Source organism: Mesoplodon bidens, assembly GCF_964165515.1.
Source record: "Mesoplodon bidens genome assembly, chromosome: 12".
NCBI classification, from domain to species: domain Eukaryota; kingdom Metazoa; phylum Chordata; class Mammalia; order Artiodactyla; family Ziphiidae; genus Mesoplodon; species Mesoplodon bidens.
Window position 1 is genome coordinate 50,906,827 of NC_138168.1, and position 21,356 is coordinate 50,928,182.

General features: G+C 38.4%; 1 protein-coding gene across 2 annotated transcripts in view; it reads right to left on the reverse strand.

The window, feature by feature from the left end:
* Positions 1–6,004: 6,004 nt before the first annotated feature.
* ROS1 (ROS proto-oncogene 1, receptor tyrosine kinase) overlaps positions 6,005–21,356 on the reverse strand; it is a 115,070-nt gene continuing 99,718 nt past the window's right edge. For both annotated transcript variants that reach the window (XM_081250805.1, XM_081250804.1), the window contains exons 43-44: positions 15,927–16,090; positions 6,005–8,546 (exon numbers count right to left, since the gene is read on the reverse strand). In XM_081250805.1, the coding sequence (XP_081106931.1) occupies positions 8,236–8,546; positions 15,927–16,090 (475 nt within the window). In that variant the 3' untranslated portion in view covers positions 6,005–8,235. The remainder of the gene's footprint in view (positions 8,547–15,926; positions 16,091–21,356) is intronic.

Sequence of the window (21,356 nt, forward strand, 5' to 3'; positions counted from 1 at the left end):
CCAGCACCCAGCTTCACTCAACGACCAGCAAGCTACAGTGCTGGACACCCTATGCCAAACAACTAGCAAGATAGGAACACAACCCCACCCATTAGCAGAGAGGTGGCCTAAAATCATAAAAAGTCTGCAGACACCCCAAAACACGCCACCAGACGTGGACCTGCCCACCAGAAAGACAAGATCCAGCCTCATCCACCAGAACACAGGCACTAGTCCCCTCCACCAGGAAGCCTACACAACCCACTAAACCAACCTTAGCCACTGGGGACAGACACCAAAAACAACGGGAACTACGAACCTGCAGCCTGCAAAAAGGAGACCCCAAACACAGTAAGATAAGCAAAATGAGAAGACAGAAAAACACACAGCAGGAGAAGGAGCAAGATAAAAACCCACCAGACCTAACAAATGAAGAGGTAATAGGCAGTCTACCTGAAAAAGAATTCAGAATAATGATGGTAAAGATGATCCAAGATTCTATTTCCCAGATCCAAAATCTTGGAAATAGAATAGACAAAATGCAAGAAACAGTTAACAAGGACCTAGAAGAACTAAAGATGAATCAAGCATCGATTAAAAACACAATAAATGAAATAAAAAATACTCTAGATGGGATCAATAGCAGAATAACTGAGGCAGAATAAGTGAGGTGGAAGATAAAATAGTGGAAATAACTGCTGCAGAGCAAAATAAAAAAGAATGAAAAGAACAGAGGACAGTCTCAGAGACCTCTGGGACAACATTAAACGCACCAACATTCGAATTATAGGGGTTCCAGAAGAAGAAGAGAAAAAGAAAGGGACTGAGAAAATATTTGAAGAGATTATAGTTGAAAACTTCCCTAATATGGGAAAGGAAATAGTTAATCAAGTCCAGGAGGCACAGAGAGTCCCATACAGAATAAATCCAAGGAGAAATACGCCAAGACACATATTAATCAAACTGTCAAAAATTAAACACAAAGAAATCATATTAAAAGCAGCAAGGCAAAAACAACAAATAACACACAAGGGAATCCCCATCAGGATAACAGCTGATCTCTCAGCAGAAACTCTACAAGCCAGAAGGGAGTGGCAGGACATAATTAAAGTGATGAAAGAGAAAAACCTGCAACCAAGATTACTCTACCCAGCAAGGATCTCATTCAGATTTGATGGAGAAATTAAAACGTTTACAGAGAAGCAAAAGCTGAGAGAGTTCAGCACCACCAAACCAGCTTTACAACAAATGCTAAAGGAACTTCTCTAGGCAAGAAACACAACAGAAGGAAAAGACCTACAACAACAAACCCAAAACAATTAAGAAAATGGGAATAGGAACATACATATCGATAGTTACATTAAATGTAAATGGACTAAATGCTCCCACCAAAAGACACAGATTGGCTGAATGGATACAAAAACAAGACCCATATATATGCTGTCTACAAGAGACCCACTTCAGACCTAGAGACACATACAGACTGAAAGTAAAGGGATGGAAAAAGATATTCCATGCACATGGAACCCAAAAGAAAGCTGGAGTAGCAATTCTCATATCAGACAAAATAGACTTTAAAATAAAGACTACTAGAAGAGACAAAGAAGGACACTACCTAATGATCAAGGGATCGATCCAAGAAGAAGATATAACAATTGTAAATATTTATGCACCCAACATAGGAGCACCTCAATACATAAGGCAAATACTAACAGCCATAAAAGGAGAAATCGACAGTAACACAATCATAGTAGGGGACTTTAACACCCCACTTTCACCAATGGACAGATCATCCAAAATGAAAATAAATAAGGAAACACAAGCTTTAAATGATACATTAAACAAGATGGACTTAATTGATATTTATAGGACATTCCATCCAAAAACAACAGAATACACATTTTTCTCAAGTGCTCATGGAACATTCTCCAGGATAGATCATATCTTGGGTCACAAATCAAGCCTTGGTAAATTTAAGAAAATTGAAATTGTATCAAGTATCTTTTCTGACCACAATGCTATGAGACTAGATATCAATTACAGGAAAAGAACTGTAAAAAATACAAACACATGGAGGCTAAACAATACACTACTTAATAACAAAGTGATAACTGAAGAAATCAAAGAGGAAATTAAAAAATACCTAGAAACAAATGACAATGGGGACACGATGACCCAAAACCTATGGGATGCAGCAAAAGCAGTTCTAAGAGGGAAGTTTATAGCAATAGAATCCCACCTTAAGAAACAGGAAACATCTCGAATAAACAACCTAACCTTGCACCTAAAGCAATTAGAGAAAGAAGAACAAAAACATCCCAAAGTTAGCAGAAGGAAAGAAATCATAAAGATCAGATCAGAAATAAATGAAAAAGAAAAGAAGGAAACGATAGCAAAGATCAATAAAACTAAAAGCTGGTACTTTGAGAAGATAAACAAAATTGATAAACCATTAGCCAGACTCATCAAGAAAAAAAGGGAGAAGACTCAAATCAATAGAATTAGAAATGAAAAAGGAGAAGTAACAACTGACACTGCAGAAATACAAAAGATCATGAGAGATTACTACAAGCAACTCTATGCCCATAAAATGGATAACCTGGAAGAAATGGACAAATTCTTAGAAATGCACAACCTGCCAAGACTGAATCAGGAAGAAATAGAAAATATGAACAGACCAATCACAAGCACTGAAATTGAAACTGTAATAAAAAATCTTCCAACAAACAAAAGCCCAGGACCAGAGGGCTTCACAGGCGAATTCTATCAAGCATTTAGAGAAGAGCTAACACCTATCCTTCTCAAACTCTTCCAAAATATAGCAGAGGGGGGAACACTCCCAAACTCATTCTACGAGACCACCATCACCTTGATACCAAAACCAGACAAGGATGTCACAAAGAAAGAAAACTACAGGCCAATATCACTGATGAACATAGATGCAAAAATCCTCAACAAAATACTAGCAAACAGAATCCAACAGCACATTAAAAGGATCATACACCATGATCAAGTGGGGTTTATTCCAGGAATGGAAGGATTCTTCAATATACGCAAATCAATCAACGTGATAAACCATATTAACAAACTGAAGGAGAAAAACCATATGATCATCTCAATAGATGCAGAGAAAGCTTTCGACAAAATTCAACACCCATTTATGATAAAAACCCTGCAGAACGTAGGCATAGAGGGAACTTTCCTCAACATAATAAAGGCCATATATGACAAACCCACAGCCAGCATCGTCTTCAATGGTGAAAAACTGAAACCATTTCCACTAAGATCAGGAACAAGACAAGGTTGCCCACTCTCACCACTCTTATTCAACATAGTTTTGGAAGTTTTAGCCACAGCAGTCAGAGAAGAAAAGGAAATAAAAGGAATCCAAATCGGAAAAGAAGAAGTAAAGCTGTCACTGTTTGCAGATGACATGATACTATACATAGAGAATCCTAAAGATGCTACCAGAAAACTACTAGAGCTAATCAATGAATTTGGTAAAGTTGCAGGATACAAAATTAATGCACAGAAATCTCTGGCATTCCTATATACTAATGATGAAAAATCTGAAAGTGAAATCAAGGAAACACTCCCATTTACCATTGCAACAAAAAGAATAAAATATCTAGGAATAAATCTACCTAAGGAGACAAAAGACCTGTATGCAGAAAATTATAAGACACTGATGAAAGAAATTAAAGATGATACAAATAGATGGAGAGATGTATCATGCTCTTGGATTGGAAGAATCAACATTGTGAAAATGACTCTACTACCCAAAGCAATCTACAGATTCAATGCAATCCCTATCAAACTACCACTGGCATTTTTCACAGAACTAGAGCAAAAAATTTCACAATTTGTATGGAAACACAAAAGACCCCGAATAGCCAAAGCAATCTTGAGAACGAAAAATGGAGCTGGAGGAATCAGGCTCCCTGACTTCAGACTATACTACAAAGCTACAGTAATCAAGACAGTATGGTACTGACACAAAAACAGAAAGATAGATCAATGGAACAGGATAGAAAGCCCAGAGATAAACCCACGGACATATGGTCACCTTATCTTTGATAAAGGAGGCAGGAATGTACAGTGGAGAAAGGACAGTCTCTTCAATAAGTGGTGCTGGGAAAACTGGATAGGGACATGTAAAAGTATGAGATTAGATCACTCCCTAACACCATACACAAAAATAAGCTCAAAATGGATTAAAGACCTAAATGTAAGGCCAAACACTATCAAACTCTTAGAGGAAAACATACGCAGAACACTCTATGACATAAATCACAGCAAGATCCTTTTTGACCCACCTCCTAGAGAAATGGAAATAAAGACAAAAATAAACACATGGGACCTAATGAAACTTAAAAGCTTTTGCACAGCAAAGGAAACCATAAACAAGACCAAAAGACAACCCTCAGAATGGGAGAAAATATTTGCAAATGAAGCAACTGACAAAAGATTAATCTCCAAAATTTATAAGCAGCTCAGGCAGCTCAATAACAAAAAAACAAACAACCCAATCCAAAAATGGGCAGAAGACCTAAATAGACATTTCTCCACAGAAGATATACAGACTGCCAACAAACACATGAAAGGATGCTCAACATCTTTACTCATCAGAGAAATGCAAATCAAGACTACAATGAGATATCATCTCACACCAGTCAGAATGACCATCATCAAAAAATCTAGAAACAATAAATGCTGGAGAGGGTGTGGAAAAAAGGGAACACTCTTGCACTGCTGGTGGGAATGTGAATTGGTACAGCCACTATGGAGAACGGTATGGAGGTTCCTTAAAAAACTACAAATAGAACTACCATATGACCCAGCAATCCCACTACCGGGCATATACCCTGAGAAAACCATAATTCCAAAAGAGACATGTACCAAAATGTTCATAGCAGCCCTATTTACAATAGCCCGGAGATGGAAACAACCTAAGTGTCCATCATCGGATGAATGGGTAAAGAAGATGTGGCACATATATACAATGGAATATTACTCAGCCATAAAAAGAAATGAAATTGAGCTATTTGTAATGAGGTGGATGGACCTAGAGTCTGTCATACAGAGTGAAGTAAGTCAGAAAGAGAAAGACAAATACTGTATGCTGACACATATATATGGAATTTCAGAAAAAAAAATGTCATGAAGAACATAGGGGTAAGACAGGAATAAAGACACAGACCTACTAGAGAATGGACTTGAGGATATGGGGAGGGGGAAGGGTAAGCTGTGACAAAGTGAAAGAGCGGCATGGACATATATACACTACCAAACGTAAGGTAGATAGCTAGTGGGAAGCAGCCGCATAGCACAGGGAGATCAGCTCGGTGCTTTGTGACCGCCTGGAGGGGTGGGATAGGGAGGGTGGGAGGGAGACGCAAAAGGGAGGGGATATGGGAACATATGTATATGTATAACTGATTTAATTTGTTATAAAGCAAAAAATAAATAAATAAATAAATAAAAAAGAAGGCAGAAAAGAAGAAAGAAGGCAGACAGATACTTGGAGAGAGAGAAAAATAGGTTAAAATCTATTTGGTCAGCATAGCATAGGGAGATCAGCTCGGTGCTTTGTGACCACCTAGAGGGTTGGGATAGGGAGAGTGGGAGGGAGGGAGACCCAAGAGGGAAGAGATATGGGGATATATGTATAAGTATTGTTGATTCACTTTGTTATAAAGCAGAAACTAACACACCATTGTAAAGCAATTATACTCCAATAAAGATGTTTAAAAAAAATATTTCTACCAATATTATTCATTATGAATTATAAAAAAAGACTACTAATTTGCACCTATATCCTAGCTGAAACATGATATTTTACGGGCTGTTCCCCTCAGCTATTCTATAAATTTCTCTATTGTCCAGGTTGTAATGCAAATTTATTGTACTGAAAATTGAATTCTTCTATATGCTTCTAATCCCTTTGTGTATTCCAAAATAAAGGTCTGTGGCACTGGCAGAGCAAAAGTCATGGTTGCAAGAAACAGAAACTGACTCTGGCTGATTTAAAAGAAAAACATTTATTAACAGGCTATGGAGTATAATTTTAAAAAAGCTTTGATGACTCATCTACTACAGAATGAAATTCCATTTCTGTGGTTTAGCACTAAGACCCTCTACTGTCTACTCTTCCCTATCTCTCATTTCTTTTGCTTCTCCCAGGACAGGATGAACTGTTAATGCCAGTGTTTGTAGATGACCACACTCCATGTTACCCATTTTCCTTATTTTTGAAACTGCTACCTAGCCAAGTGCTCAGTACTGTGAACTACGCTAGTAGTTATAGTAGGTGAACTACACTCCATATAGGCAAGGATTTTGTTTTGTTCATTGCTGTATTTCTAGTGCTTGGAACAGAACGTGGCATGTAGTAACTATGTGTTGAATAAATTATTAAAGGATTGAATCAATAAATGTAAATACAGGATGGGGGAAAGGCTATGGAGATAAGTCACAGAATCCCTGGGAGGGCTTGAGAACCCAACTCAGAGGCTATGGAACAGGGAGCCTGGCCAGAAGCAGACAGCAGAACCAGGCCTCTCTGGCCTCCCAAGCTGCCAGAGGCACCAGGCTCCAGACTTGCTCTGCCGACTCTCCTGGCCCTGGACACTGCATTCTGGGAGCTAGACCAACTGCAATTGCCACCATCACCAGGGACGACTCACTGTGGTTCCTATTTCTTTGCTTCCTTCGCTCTCAATTAGAAGCCTGTGGTGGCTGTGTCTGAGTGGTAGGGGCTAGGGTCCCTTGCCTGCCTTCTTACTGTGAGAGATCTTGGGGAAGGAAATGGAGCATAGTTCCCACTCGGAATATAATGGTAGAGGAATTCCCCAACACAGGAAGGGGCATCATATGCTGGGCTAACAAAAATGATCAGTGCCCATTAGAAAGTCAAAAGATCAGAGGGAAAATATTCTGCCTTGTTCAATGAGATGACAGATGTGGCAGAGTGGCCATAAATCCTGGACCTTTACTTGGGGGCTGTTCACCACAGAATTGACACATTGACCTCCCTGTGTTCCTCATCATACAGTCTATCATCTGTGCAGGTTCTCAGGCAGTAGGCAAATTTTAAAATGAACTAAATGATCCAAGGTGAAAACATATGTGTTCCTCTTCCACAGTAGTTTTTAGCAAATGTTATGATCAAAGTGTTCCTTATAGCTCGTGAACATCCTGTATACTGCAACTAAGTAACACACAATACTTTCATTGGTGTTGCTATTAGAGCATTTGAGGCTTTCAGATTTAAATGGGTAACTGCAAAAAAATGAATGGCTTTAAATCAGAGTGTTTCTCTGCAGCAATTTTTTAATTTCTCTCATTTAGGTGCTCTCATTTAATTTTTAATAGTTCTCATTTAGGTGTTTATTATTTTGTATGGTTGCTAAAAATCACACAGCTTGAATTAACATTATATAATCATTTATGTTTAATTTTAAGGACACTTGGATAGTAAATGTAATTCTAAGTATGTTATGTATAAAAGATATGGCAAACAAAAACCATCTTTATATTAGCTAATTTCTGTAACAGCACACAAGTCACAGAGTAATTTTTATATGACCCAAAGATCGTGGAATGCTAAACTTTAGGACGTAGAGACCTTCATGGTTCTATTGTCATTATGACCGAAGCTGCTGTTCCAAGTCTCCAAAATACAAAGTATTTTAGAGTAGTCATTAAGGACAATATTTTACTGTAGTAATAGCTTTCCAAATGACTTCTCGTGTCATAGGTGCTAGTTCCTTCTGTATGTGTAGAGTTATTTAGTCACTTCCTTTGTCCCTTTTGGGATAATCTGTTGTTCATTTGGCCCCTTGAGCACACTTCTTATCCTCCTCCTTCAGGTCCCTAAACATAAGTGTTTAGTCTTTAACCACCTAACTAAGATGTTTCTCTTACAGCCCAGACTGAAGGGTGGGCAGTGGCCTAAGGGACCTCAGGGTGAGGAATCACAGTTTCATTTCCAGACTCATGAGTCTTTCTAAGTTTTCCCAAATGCTCAAAGGTTCACCTCAGAATTCTGCTGAAGGTTAGACAGTTGGTATGGGGATTGTCACAACTAAAACCAAATGGCTCTTGGGGCCAAGATGAGAACTCAGGAACTTCCCTGTGTTAATTCAGAGTCATAGACCACCACCCACAACATCTATCATTCTACTAGGCTTTCTTTCAGTGACTACTTAATGGGAGGAGTGTTCCTCTCAACTCTGCATTTCCCAAACAGAGCTATTAATCAGACCCATCTCCATATCCACTGTGAGTGAGACAGGCATAGTTCAGGCCTTCAGACTTGCCAGGAGGGCAGTAAGCCACTTGTTTTTCTTGGCAGATGTCTTTGTCTGCATGTGATTCCTTCTCTTCTTTCCTCAGACCACAAGATTCAAATGCCTTGAAGCTTAGAGGACCCTCAGAATTTGCTTCACCTTGTCTGCATTCTGTAGCCAGTACCACATAGTTTAACCCTTCTTGGTTCTTGGTTTCCAGTAAAGCAGTTGACATAACGTCATCTGAATTCAAACAAATCATATGACCATCTTCATCTGTGAAAAAAAATACAAAAGTTATTCTAGCATCTGTTTGGTTTCCTTTATCTGTAATATCCAGGCTGTATGAGAATTAGAACAACACCAGCCTTACCCATTGGTTCAGCAAATATTTATGATGACCACTAAGGGAACACAAAAGTCCAAGACATGTTCCCTGTCCTTGACGCTACTGCAGTCTAGTAGGAAAGCGGAAATAGTACCATGGAAGGTCATGTGTGTGTATATAAGAAAGGAATACATAAAGTGATGAGAGCACAGAGGTGATTAATTCTGCCATAACAGGTGAAACAGGTCATGGTCTTTGTGACAGGAATTAAGTGGCCCTAGGGCAGCCCTTTTTGTGTGAAGTGCTTACCCTTTCATCTTGCCACATCAGCTAAAATACCTACCTTTAAAGATGTATTTCTTTAGATAAAGTAATTTAATAATTTATTAAGCTAATATTTATTGCATGCCTACTGCACACCAGGCTGTGTCCTAGGTATTGATGATACAGCAGTGAACAAAACACATTTGTTGCTATTTGGGGTTTACATTCTAATGGGGAGAGACAGACGATAAACTAGTGCAAAACTAAATTTATGTCAGGTGGTGATAAGCACTGATATGAAATATAATAATAATAATTGTTGTTATTAACACTTACAGAGTACTTACTACGTACCAGGCACTGTTCCAAGTGATATGCATATATTAACTCATTCTTCTCCTATTAAGTCAGTACTGGCACTATCTCCATTTAACAGATGAGGAAATTGAGGACAGAGGAGTTTAGCAATTTTCCCAAGGTCACACAACTAGAATTTGAACCTAAACTGTCTGGCTCTAGTCTGTGTCCTCATGTTCACCTCCCTGAGGGGAGAGTGGAGCTGCCGTGCTGTGTGACAAGAAGGTGGTGGGCAGTGTGCCCTGCAGGAGTCCTTGAGAGGCACTGACTCCAGACACACATGTGTGTGAGGTGGGCGTGGCAGTAGAAAGATGGGCAGCCAGAGGGTAGTTTGACCTTCTTCACAATTGTGCTCATATTATTTTGTCTTTCTCTACTTAGAGGCTGACCTTCTTACTTAGAAAAGTATAAGAATTCTTGTTGAAACCTAATTGCAGGGTTTCTGAAACATTCCGCAAAATTTAGGGAATCAACAAGATAAATATGCAAATGTATATTGTGGGAATTATTTGCTTTTTATCAATGTTTTCCAATCTCTGGGTGTTACTACCTGGATGAAAAATTTACAGTCGGAAATATTACTGTCCTTTCATACAGCATCACGTTTTACAAATCAGAAACATTCTAGTCAGCAGACGCAGGTCTTTCCCTTTCTCCTCATCCTACTTCCAGCACAAGAGCACCCAAATGTGTGGGTGAGGCCTGCCGGGCTGCCAAGCTTCTGTGCTTAGCCCTGACCTACACCCAGGCTGGATTTATTTAAATTGAAATATGGGGAAATTTTAAATAATTTCAAAGAACTAAGGGAAGCACCATTGCATCTATTATTCCCTGATGGAATTTAACGGATCTACCTATTACCAAGTTCCAAACCTGAACTACAAAGAAAGAAGCATGTGAATCACTGTCCTTGCTCTGTCTTATTAGGTGTTTATTTCATTTTCAGACCCTCCCCCACTGCTGAAGAGCAAGAAGGCCGAGCTACAGGCTCACAGGTTCTTGGGCATCACCCCATGTTCCTCTTCATTGTTCAAACATCATTCTAGTATATTTCAAACCACACAAATAGTCAGATAGTGTTTTAAAATATCTCCCCCACAGAAATAAGTTTATCAGATGTCAGGTTTGGTTAATGCCTAAGTGCTGAATATCTATGGAAGGATCCAACTGTTATGATTATTGTCAATATGTACTTACAGCCATTGAGAAACTCATAAGAATAACTTGTTATGCAAGATAATAGCAATAGAAAATATTGAAAAATGATAGCAGGAAATAGGGTATTTAACTTTAAATTGCCCAGCAGCCCAGATTACTGAGGAAATTAGGATGGTATTCCTGAAGGGCTTAAAGAAATTAGGCTAAAGGAGTCTAGAATTTCAACAAAAATGTACACCTACAATATAGGTCTAGCTACTCATGTTATCAGCTGCTTCACTGCCATACATTTAGTCCATTAAATAGCATATTGGGAAACTTTCTACTGAAACATGATTTAATTTTTTGCCTATATTGAGTTATTTGGAAAAAAATCTTTTACATAAGGCAAATAAATTCTTTTTACAAATTCTGGTGCAATATGTCAAAGAAAAATCATTAGCTAACTATTTCATTGGTTCATAGTACTTAGGGCAATATTTAGTAACTTGACCCTGGCAAGCTTTCAGCAATTAGTACATTTTCTTATTGCGTAATTATGAGAGATGGGGCGGGTTGTTTATTTTGGTTTAAAAACTACTGTATAGAAAACCTGCAGGTCCTTAAAGCAGAGAGAGATCCTGAGCAAAGATGGCATGCACTTGGCAACCCTTGGTTTAAGAGGGAAATATTAAAATAAAGACTTCCAAGTAAGACAGGATATTTACAGACAAGACATATGCTGGCTGACTGGCTATGTTTAGAACAGCAGAAGAGCATTTAGATTTGTTTCCTGTAGAACTCTCTGGGACTGATGAGGTGATGTTTACACAAATGTTTGGATGAAGTCACTGGGATATTTTTACTAGATCCCCAGATATGTTACTAATCTTCTCTCTCTATCCCCTCTCCACCCCATTAGGTCAGTAGGACCATAGCATAGGCATGGTGTTATTGCTCCCTGAAATCCTAATGCCTTTTTTTTTTTTCAAAAAAGTCCTCCCAGTGGCTTTCCTCTCTTCTTACATACCTCCGACAATAACAAAGAAGACTTCTTACAGTTTTGTTAAGTATGCCCACCAGTCTGCAAAGCAGCAAACTATTATTAAATACATTCTCTTTTACTTAAAAGGTATTTAAGTTTAGGCTTGCCTTGAAGAGACTGTTCCATAATTTCTATCCTTTGCAAATATGCAAACTCTGCTTTTCATTCTATTTCTTCTCTCTTCTCTACCACTTTTGTTCAGTCACATCGAATTATCAAAATTTTTGGTGATCCCCATATCTCTTTCCATTCCTTATCATCAGGATTTACATTCATTGTAAATCTCAGAATGTGAATTTCTCTTGTACCAAAATTCTATATCTGTCATGGCACAGAATTACTTGTTTCTATCTAAATTATCAGAGTTTGATTATATTCCCTGTTAACCTCTTCCTAACCTCTTCCTGCATCCTTATTCTGCCTCATTATGTCTGCTTCTCTATTTTTTTAATGTTATTTAGAATTTTAATTCAGTCTTTCAACAACTTAGCACCTAAATAAATCAGCATACCAAAGAAAACAAAGTGGGGAGAGTGTGGGAGCAGTTTTCTAACCATAGCCATGTCTCTGTGAAGGATGAGAGCAAAGGCTCTAGAATAGAGTCCTACTCCAGCCCCATTCAGCAGGATGACCATGGGCAATTTACTAACCTCAATCTTTTCAGCTATAAAATGGTAATATTATAATGCCCACTTCATAGGGCTATTGTGAGGATTTAATGAGTTAACCCACATAGCACAAGTGATATATAAAAAAGTGCTAAAATAAAGTTAACTAATACTGCAATTAAAAGCCATTCACAAAAAGAGTTTTGTTCTCTATATGTACTGTTACCTCGGTCTCATAGATGAACTAGGTAATGCTACATGGTGAAAAGATTTTCTTAAGGGTTCATGGAGACTTCTGGTAGACCCTAAGGTAAAACTAAGCTCTCAGGCCCTCTAACACCCATTATGACAGCCTCCGTAATTTTTATATAGAATGTCTGTACACATTAGAAGGAAAGGCTTCTGTGAGCAAGGAGTTGAATTTTAAAATACAACACAAGTCAACTGTAAATTCCTCGCAACCCTGTGGAACTCTTTATCTCTGCAGCATTTGACTACTCTCAAGTCTGTGAGCCTCTCTCCTTTGGATTTCCATGACAACCTTCCTCTTCCCTTTCTGACTTCTCTCAGTGCCTGCCCATCATCTTTCTTTGTCAGTCCCTCATATATTGGCTGTTTTCTGGGTCCCATCCACTGTTTACTTCTCTTCTAATTCTATACACTTTAATTGAATAACCTCAATGACACCCTTGACTTCAACTACCTGTATTTCCAACTGAATACTGGGCTTCTTCATTTCTCCCACATTCACCTCAAACCAAACATGCGTAAAGCTGTTCCTCCTCCTGTGCCCCCGCCTTTGGGAAGAGCATGGCTTTGCACCTCGTTTCTCAAATCACTGGGATTCACCATCGTCTCCTCTCTCTTCTTCACCCAATTAGATGCCAAATCCTCTAGCATCTACCCCTGTGGTAAGTCTGGTTCCCATATCCTTCTTTCTATACCTGTCACCATTCATTATTTCAGCTTTCATTAATTTTCATTTCTTATGTGATTAGTGTGACCACTGTTCCTCCAGTTTCATCACTTGCCATTTCCCACCGTCAAGTGTGATAAACTACCTGCAGTTCTGTGAACCCCCATTCTCTATTATTCCCTGACTTTCTACATACTGCTCCTTCTCTCCTGAGATACCTTACTCTCACCCCCCTGCAGGACTCAGTTTAGGATTAACCTCTCAGTGGCTTTTATTGACTCTCCCTCTGCCATACAGTGTAGGTTTGGCATGCTGCCTCAGGACTCCCACAGAACATGAATTCCCTCTCAATGGCAAGTGAATGCCTCCTGGCTTCTGGCAGAAGATGTAGTTTAAAATCATCTGCTCACCAAATCTTCAAAAATAAGCTCATTTGTTAAAAAAAAAAAAGAAAAATGATGGAACACTGACCAGAGAATCTACATCTCACTCATTCCTCTAGACTACCAGCCAGTGTGTATGTATACAAACATACACAAATGAACATATCTGTAAATGGTTGTATACGCATATAAAATATCTGGAAGTATATAATCAAATCACAAACAATGGCTAGCACGGGGAGTAAGGACAGGGAAGAAGGAAGAGACTAACTTTTTATGCTGCTTAGATACTTTTATATGTTTTTTAAACAATAAACATAAATTACTTTTCTAATAAAGATCTTTAAATACAGTTATAAAAATAATATAGCAAGAACTATTACAGAGATTAATTACTAGGAAAGTTAGAAGAAAATTCGGAAAGGATCAGGAATCACTTTTTTGATTGTAAAATAACATAAAAATTCTTTTTTAAACCTTTAAAAAGATGATGATTGTGTTTCATTTTATAAAGGCCACAAAAATGATATTCACAAGAAAATCTGAATCAGAGGCTTAGTAGTTAAGCTTTGCCTTCTAGAGATCAGAGAAGTGATTTAGTAAGGAAATCATGCTTTCAGGGCCCAGTAAGCAAAACCATGTTCTGCTTGCCTTTCAGACATCTGTGCAATCAACTCAACCCACTTACTGCCATTCATCTACCTCAGGAACAAAAGATTTCATTTTACATATTGGCAAACCACCCCAGATTGTTGTTCCTCTAAGGTTTCCATATGTGAAGTTACAACCAATAAGAACCAGGCCAAGCAGGGGCAGATTCAAATGGCTTGAGCAAAACAGTATTATTCAGTAGTGGACTGGTGACACTCACCTTTCCTGTGGATAGAGACACAGTCCTATGACAAGGACAACTTTCAAAATCACCAGTAGAAGAACAGCTCACTACTAAACATTACATACAAGATTAAAGAAACTGACTCTAGTTTCTCAAGGGAAAGAAATATTCTTGCCTCTTTCTTTAAAGCATCCCAATGGTACACATTAAATTCAGGCACTTACCACTATTCTAGGTCTTGCACAAAAGTCAACAGGTATCTGTTGAAATAATTTTTTAAATTTTCTCAAAAATTCATTCAAAGGAATACATTAAGCAAACGTTTAGAAAATGAGAAGGATTTTATTGTATGTAGAATGGCTTATAGGTATGTTTTTTCTTAACCTGAGTGATCTTCACACAGTCAAGTACACATATAGAACCCTCCAGAAAAATGGGGTTGCCTTGCAGTTATAACTCCTAAGGGCTCAACCATTGGCACTCCTAGAATCAGCTCGGTTCCATGATGAGAAGGCAGGTAGAGCCAATGTGAGATTATTAACAAGGCTTATTCTGATGAGGATCAGGATGCATGCTCAAAGCAAGCACAGCCCTCTCCAATCTGTCACTTAGCTGTTTGTGTTAAAGAAGTGTCATGATCAGAGTCATCTCCATTCATGTCATGGATCCAAAGTTACTCAAAATGTATAGTAAGAAACACAGCAAACAAGACAAGCAGATATTTGTCCTTGGGCTTCATATTTTTCCCTGCTATTATTCGTCAAGTGCATCACTCAAGGTGAAGGTCTCACTGTAGAGAGATGACTCCAGGGCAACCATCAGCCATTGTGTAATCAATCAGTGCAGAGACAGAGAGTCTTAATTTCTGAGGGATTCTGAGTCATGGTCCATCTTGCCAGGTTTATATCTAAGCAATAATGTTTGCATTTGAAAAAAAACAAAGGGTCCTATGAACTTTTAATAATGGGATGAAGTTTAAGAGCAGCTGGAAAGGATCATTTTTAAATTTATTTTTCTGCAGCCAATTAGGCAAATGTATTGTAAATCTGATTTTGGAAATGAGTTAAGTGACTACTGTGTTTTAATACCAAAATACTGTAGTGGAATCACAGTAGACCTTAGCAAGGTGTGACCCACTACAATAATCATAGCAAACTAAATAGCAGTTAAAAGTACCAGATTAGACATATACATAGCAAAATGGATGACTCTTAAAAACACAGTACTTAATGAAAAAGAAAGAAAAGAAACATTACATAACATGATAGTATCCATGCATACAATATACAACAAATTAAAAGATACACATTAAAGACATTAGTATGGCTGCCTGGCAGGTGGAGGGAGGAAATAGAACAGGAGAGGAATATGGAGATAAAGGGACTAAACAAACAAATGAAAGATAAGTCTTGCATAGACCAATGACAATAATGTACCATCAACTATAATTAACTCAACTCTGCCACTGAGGTACAAACTGGCATGAGGGGTGGAGGGCGGAGAGAACAGGCCTCATGAAAATATAGTCTAACATGTTAATTCTCATCCTTACTATCTTAAATTATAAATCCAGGGGCCATACCATTATTCTTTTTTTTAATTTAATGAACAAATCAAAATTATTTTCAAAGAGGAGTACAATAAATACTTGATTATGAGGATGGTGCCAGTATATTATTCTTCTTACGCACTGTAAGATGTCTTCCACATACATCCCATTTTAACCTTATTCAGTTCACACTGTAGAGAAAACCCAAAAATTCTGAAGAGGAATCAAACTTACCTTCAAAGGCTTCATTTATGACTCCACTGGGGTTTGTTTCTCCTCTGCATTGAGAAATACTATTTAAGGAAAAATTTCTGAATAACTGAAGCTGTTCTTGAATCTTATGGAAAGTAGATCTTTGGTCAGGTTCTTGAGCCCAGCACTGGGTCATTAAATTCCACCTGGATATGTGGGTAAGGACACAAAGTAAATAGTGATCGGATATCACTAGGTAGCCATTACTGATAACCCAGGTAAGGTCATTTCAGAAGGAAAAGAATTTGAGTTATTGCCAGTTTTCCATAATTAATATAACTGAACCAGAACAAAAGCTTTTGTTTCTTATATAATAGTGGCTGGCAATATAACTACGTTTATTAGAAAACATCTTCCTTCTGAAAAGCTGACATTCAACAGTTATTAATCTAAATAAATAGATAGTAAATAGATGGTTGAAAAATGTTTACTGAACCCATTAGGAAACTAACAGCTATAAAAATTACTGAAGAAGCTGAGATTAAATTTTACATTCATACACTGATATCTGAAACAAAATCTAAGATTTACTCCAAGCCACACAGATATTTAGTGGCAGAACCAGAGGTAGAAATCAGACCCAATTCTAAAGCTTTTACTCTTCATTACACTGCCAGGTTAATTAAGAGACTCAGTTCTCCTAGACATAAATAGCTGGTTGAACACTCTCTTTTCCTTAACGGTTGTCTAAGAAATGTCTGTGCAGAACTCTTGACTAATGTTCATTCATTCACTCAGCAAAGATTTGTTGGACACTTACTATATATGAGCAGTATATCAAGAGCAAGAGATGTGGCAGTGTGACTCCTGTCCTCATACGATATATATAGCAAACGTAAGAGGGAGACAAAATTTATCCACTACAACTCATAGGAGCAGGGGGAAAATGTAGCTCTTTTATAGTTCTGTAACTAATTCTCAAAGCCCCACCTAGTAGAAGGAAATTAGTACAATGCCATTTATAACCTAGCCCATTCCAATATTTTAAACCGCCCTTTTTAGGTCATCCTCAGTCTTTTATGGATCATAACTCAGTCTCTCTTATCTTTAGGCTATTCCTACTCCCTCTGTCTTCCTCTCCAAGGTGGTATCAGGATTTATGTTGGGTGAAAGTCTTTTGTGAGTTGTACTGGCACGGTGAAGGATCCTTTGGACCCCACTGTGCCCTCCTTCTCTAGTCTCAGAATGGAATGATGAGGAATTCCATAAGGAGTGACTGGTCTGGTCCATCCTGCAGGCATCGGCTGCTCTCTGCAGTCTATGATCCCTTTAACCTGTTCTTTTGGCCCTTCTCCCTGAACTGGTCCCCGCTTTTCTCTCTCTAGCTGCAGGCCTCTGAGACGGCATCATGTCCCATATCTGCTGACAAGGCCCAGGAAATCCCTTCCTGTTTCTGTTGCATGCCCACAGGATGCTCCTTGGCTGAATCTCCAGCCTTCAACAAAATGTCACTCTACACAGGAAACAAAGGAGGCTTAGAAGTGCAAGCTACATGTTCTCTGTCTGGACATGCCATCCTACCCTGTTCATGATGCTGGGTATCCATGTCAATGTGGGGGATCCCCTGCTCAGTGATCTCCTTGCCATCCTGCCAAATTGGGAGGAGTGGGCAGTTGCTCCCTGTGCTTGGTGTCACCCGCACCTAATCTAACGGAGGCCTACAGAGGTTTCAAGACCTAAATATCCAACATCTTCATCCTCCTACCTCTATCTGTTAAGGTCTCTTCTTCCTACACTTGCCCGGGGCTTAGAAGGAGTTAAGTTTCTCTTCAATTCCTCTTTTTTTATTAGACTATCCTTATATAGAACTATAGATTTAGTTGCTCATACCTGGCATTTAGCAAGCTAACAAGGAGCTAAAGGAGTCTGTTGGGTGGGCTAAAAGATTCGTTCGTTTTTTTCCGTAAGGTGGCTCTAGTAGCACTTAGTTGTCTTTAACTTCATTCAAAACAATTTTGTTAGATTGTATGTGAGAGCTGTCACATCAGCGTGCATTATAAAAAAAACTTATCAAAATTTTAATACTGAAGGTGGAAGGGAAAAAAGCAACGTTTTCAGCATATTATGCTTTATTATTTCAAGAAAGGTAAAAATGCAACTGAAACGCAAAAAAAGACTTGTGCAATGTATGAAGAAGGTGCTATGACTGATCGAATGTGTCAAAAGTGGTTTGTGAAGTTTCGTGCTGGAGATTTCTCGCTGGAGGATGCTCCAGGGTCGGGTAGACCAGGTGAAGTTGATAGCGATCGAATCGAGACATTAATTGAGAATAGTCGACGTTATACCACACAGGAGATAGCTGACATACTCACAATGTCCAAATCAAGTGTTGAAAATCATTTGCACCAGCTTGGTTATGTTAATCGCTTTTATGTTCGGGTTCCACATAAGTTAAGCGAGAAAAACCTTCTTGACTGTGTTTCCTCATGCGATTCTCTCTTTAAACGTAATGAAAACATTCCGTTTTTAAAACAAATTGTGATGGGTGATGAAAAGTGGGTACTATACAATAACGTGGAATGGAAGAGATCGTGGGGCAAGTGAAATAAACCACTACCTTCCACACCAAAGGCCGGTCTTCAAAGAAGGTGATGTATATATGGTGGGATTGGAAGGGAATCCTGTATTAAGAGCTCCTTCCGGAAAACCAAACGATTAATTCCAACAAGTACTGCTCCCAGTTAGACCAGCTGAAAGCAGCACTCGACAAAAAGTGTCCAGAATTAGTCAACAGAAAATGCATAATCTTCCATCAGGTTAACAAAAGAGTGCATGTTTCTTTGATGACCAGGCAAAAACTGTTACAGCTTGGATGGGAAGTTCTGATTCATCTGCTGTATTCAACAGACATTGTGCCTTCAGATTTCCATTTATTTTGGTCTTTACAAAATTCTCTTAATGGAAAATATTTCAATTCCCTGGAAGACTGTGAAAGATACCTGGAACAGTACTTTGCTCAAAAAGATAAGTTTTGGGAAGATGGAATTATTAAGTTGCCTGAAAAATGGCAGAAGGTAGTGGAATAAGAGGGTGAATACAGTGTTCAATAAAGTTCTTGGTGAAAATGAAAAATGTGTCTTTTATTTTTACTTAAAAATCAAAGGCACTTTTTAGCCAGCCCAACAGATAACCCTCTCTCTCCTCCAAGCTTCATTTCCAAGTCTGCTGACTCACTAAAAAGGTCAAGTACCTGTTCTCTTTTTTACTTTCTGGATCTAGAAGGCAGATTGGGGGCAGAGAGAGAAAGCCTGATAAAGAAACATAAACTGAGAAGTATTTAAAAATATTAGTACTACCATATCAACAGATAAATATACAATTACAAATTATAAGTTCTAAAAAAAATACTAAAGAAAACAAATGTGAGCTCTAATTAGAGATGGAACATTTTTGGCAAATTGCTTATAGAAGGACCCTCCTCTGCAAAGGTGATGTTTAAGCCAATGAACTCTAGAAAAATAAGATGCTAGTCATGGGGACTGGGTGGGGATGGAAGTCAGGGAACACACTAGAAGAGGCAAAAGCATGTATAAATTCCTAAATTTGGAAAGAGCTTGGCACATTTTATAATGTGAAGGAAAGCCAGTGTGGCTGTAGAGCAGTCATTGAGGGGGAAAGTATAAAAGATGAGGTCAGAGAAGTGAGGATCACACAGATCAAGGGCCAGGCTAGGTGCTGGATTTTATGACACTGCAGTGGAAGCTGTCCAAGGTTTTTAAGTGGGCATGATCTTTACATCTTTAAAGGATGACTCTAGTTGATATATGTGGAGAATTGATTGTAGAGGGGCAAGTTGGAAGCAAGGAAGTTGTTTTTTTTTTAACATCTTTATTGGGGTATAATTGCTTTACAATGGTGTGTTAGTTGCTACTGTATAACAAAGTGAATCAGCTATACAGATACATATATCCCCCCATCTCCTCCCTCTTGCGTCTCCCTTCCACCCTCCCTATCCCACCCCTCTAGGTGATCACAAAGCACTGAGCTGATCTCCCTGTGCTATGTGGCTGCTTCCCACTAGCTATCTATTTCACATTTGGTAGTGAATATATGTCCAGTAAGCTGGGACGAAGCAAAGGAAGTTATTGAAGAAGACTAGGTGAGAGATAATGGTGTTGGACTAAGACAATGACAGTGGAGCAGGAGTAAGAAAATATTCAATTGCTAGGTGACAATGACGCAGAACTCATCATAGGTATTGTATTTAAAATAGCTGTATCTGTATATGGCATGCAGACTCCACTTCCATCTCTTTCATTCTTGCAAGCACCTCAGGTCAGAGTTAATACTCAATATCAGAGTATCATGGAGAAACCTAATATTGGTCTGGTTTTCAGTATTGATCTAATGACTTTTCATATATATTACAAGGAATTTACATTCTGGATATGGAGTGCCAAACTTGGCTTTATTTTTTAAAGATTAGAATCATCGCTAAGAACCTAATCTTTTACATATTTCTTTATAATCTGTGGCATTTAGAAACAGGGATGACACAGAGAGAACTCAGTGAAAGACAATTCGACTCTGAAATAACATCGTGTTAACTGATATTCGATCATGGAGTTTAAACCAGTAGTTAAAGTAGAATCTTGATGGGAATCTTTTAAAATTTTATCAATCCTGAAAAATGCATTTCTTACATCTTTCAGGTAAATTAACAACAACTGTATCTTTGGCATAGGGGTCTTTCCTTACAAATACATACTTGTCACAATTCAGTATCATGCATTAAATACTTGTACCAAGTTATAGTTACAAATATTCAAGCATATTAGTCTAAATAAACTGACAGCTCCTTCACTTTTATTAAAATTTACCTGGGCTGGTTGTTCTACCTCTAAACAGATACTCACACATTATACTTGAAATATCTCACTTAGCTAAGTGTTCCGGTTCAAATTCTTCCATTCACTATGCCAACCCCTTTACTCCTCTTTGCTTCAGTTTTTTCCACAATAGCACAACCTCATTAACCATGTTCATTAATAGTCTCTATGAGTAAAACCCTTGGATTCATAAGGCAATTGAAATTCAACAGTTGCAAACTCCATGGCATCTTTCAGTATTAAGGGGATGAGTTTCTATAAGTATTTAAGCAAAGCACATAAAACACAGATTTTAAAATACCCAATCCCAGAAAGACCCAATTAGCATCAATTAGCATCTAGGTATACATATTCTTAAGGGGTACAAATAAGGTGGTGAGCCTCCATGTTCTCCCATTGTCGCCTCCGTCATTTGAGACACTCTCCGGTAATTTCAGTTGCCCCTGTGATACCTGTGAAAGAGCTCTCACTTGATGTAGATTGCCCTTTGATCCCGTTTATTCTTGAGAGTGCTATGGTTGTTGTGCAAACTAAAAGCTGCAGAGAATGCTGAGGGCTGGGCTTTGCACCGTACATCCCAGGC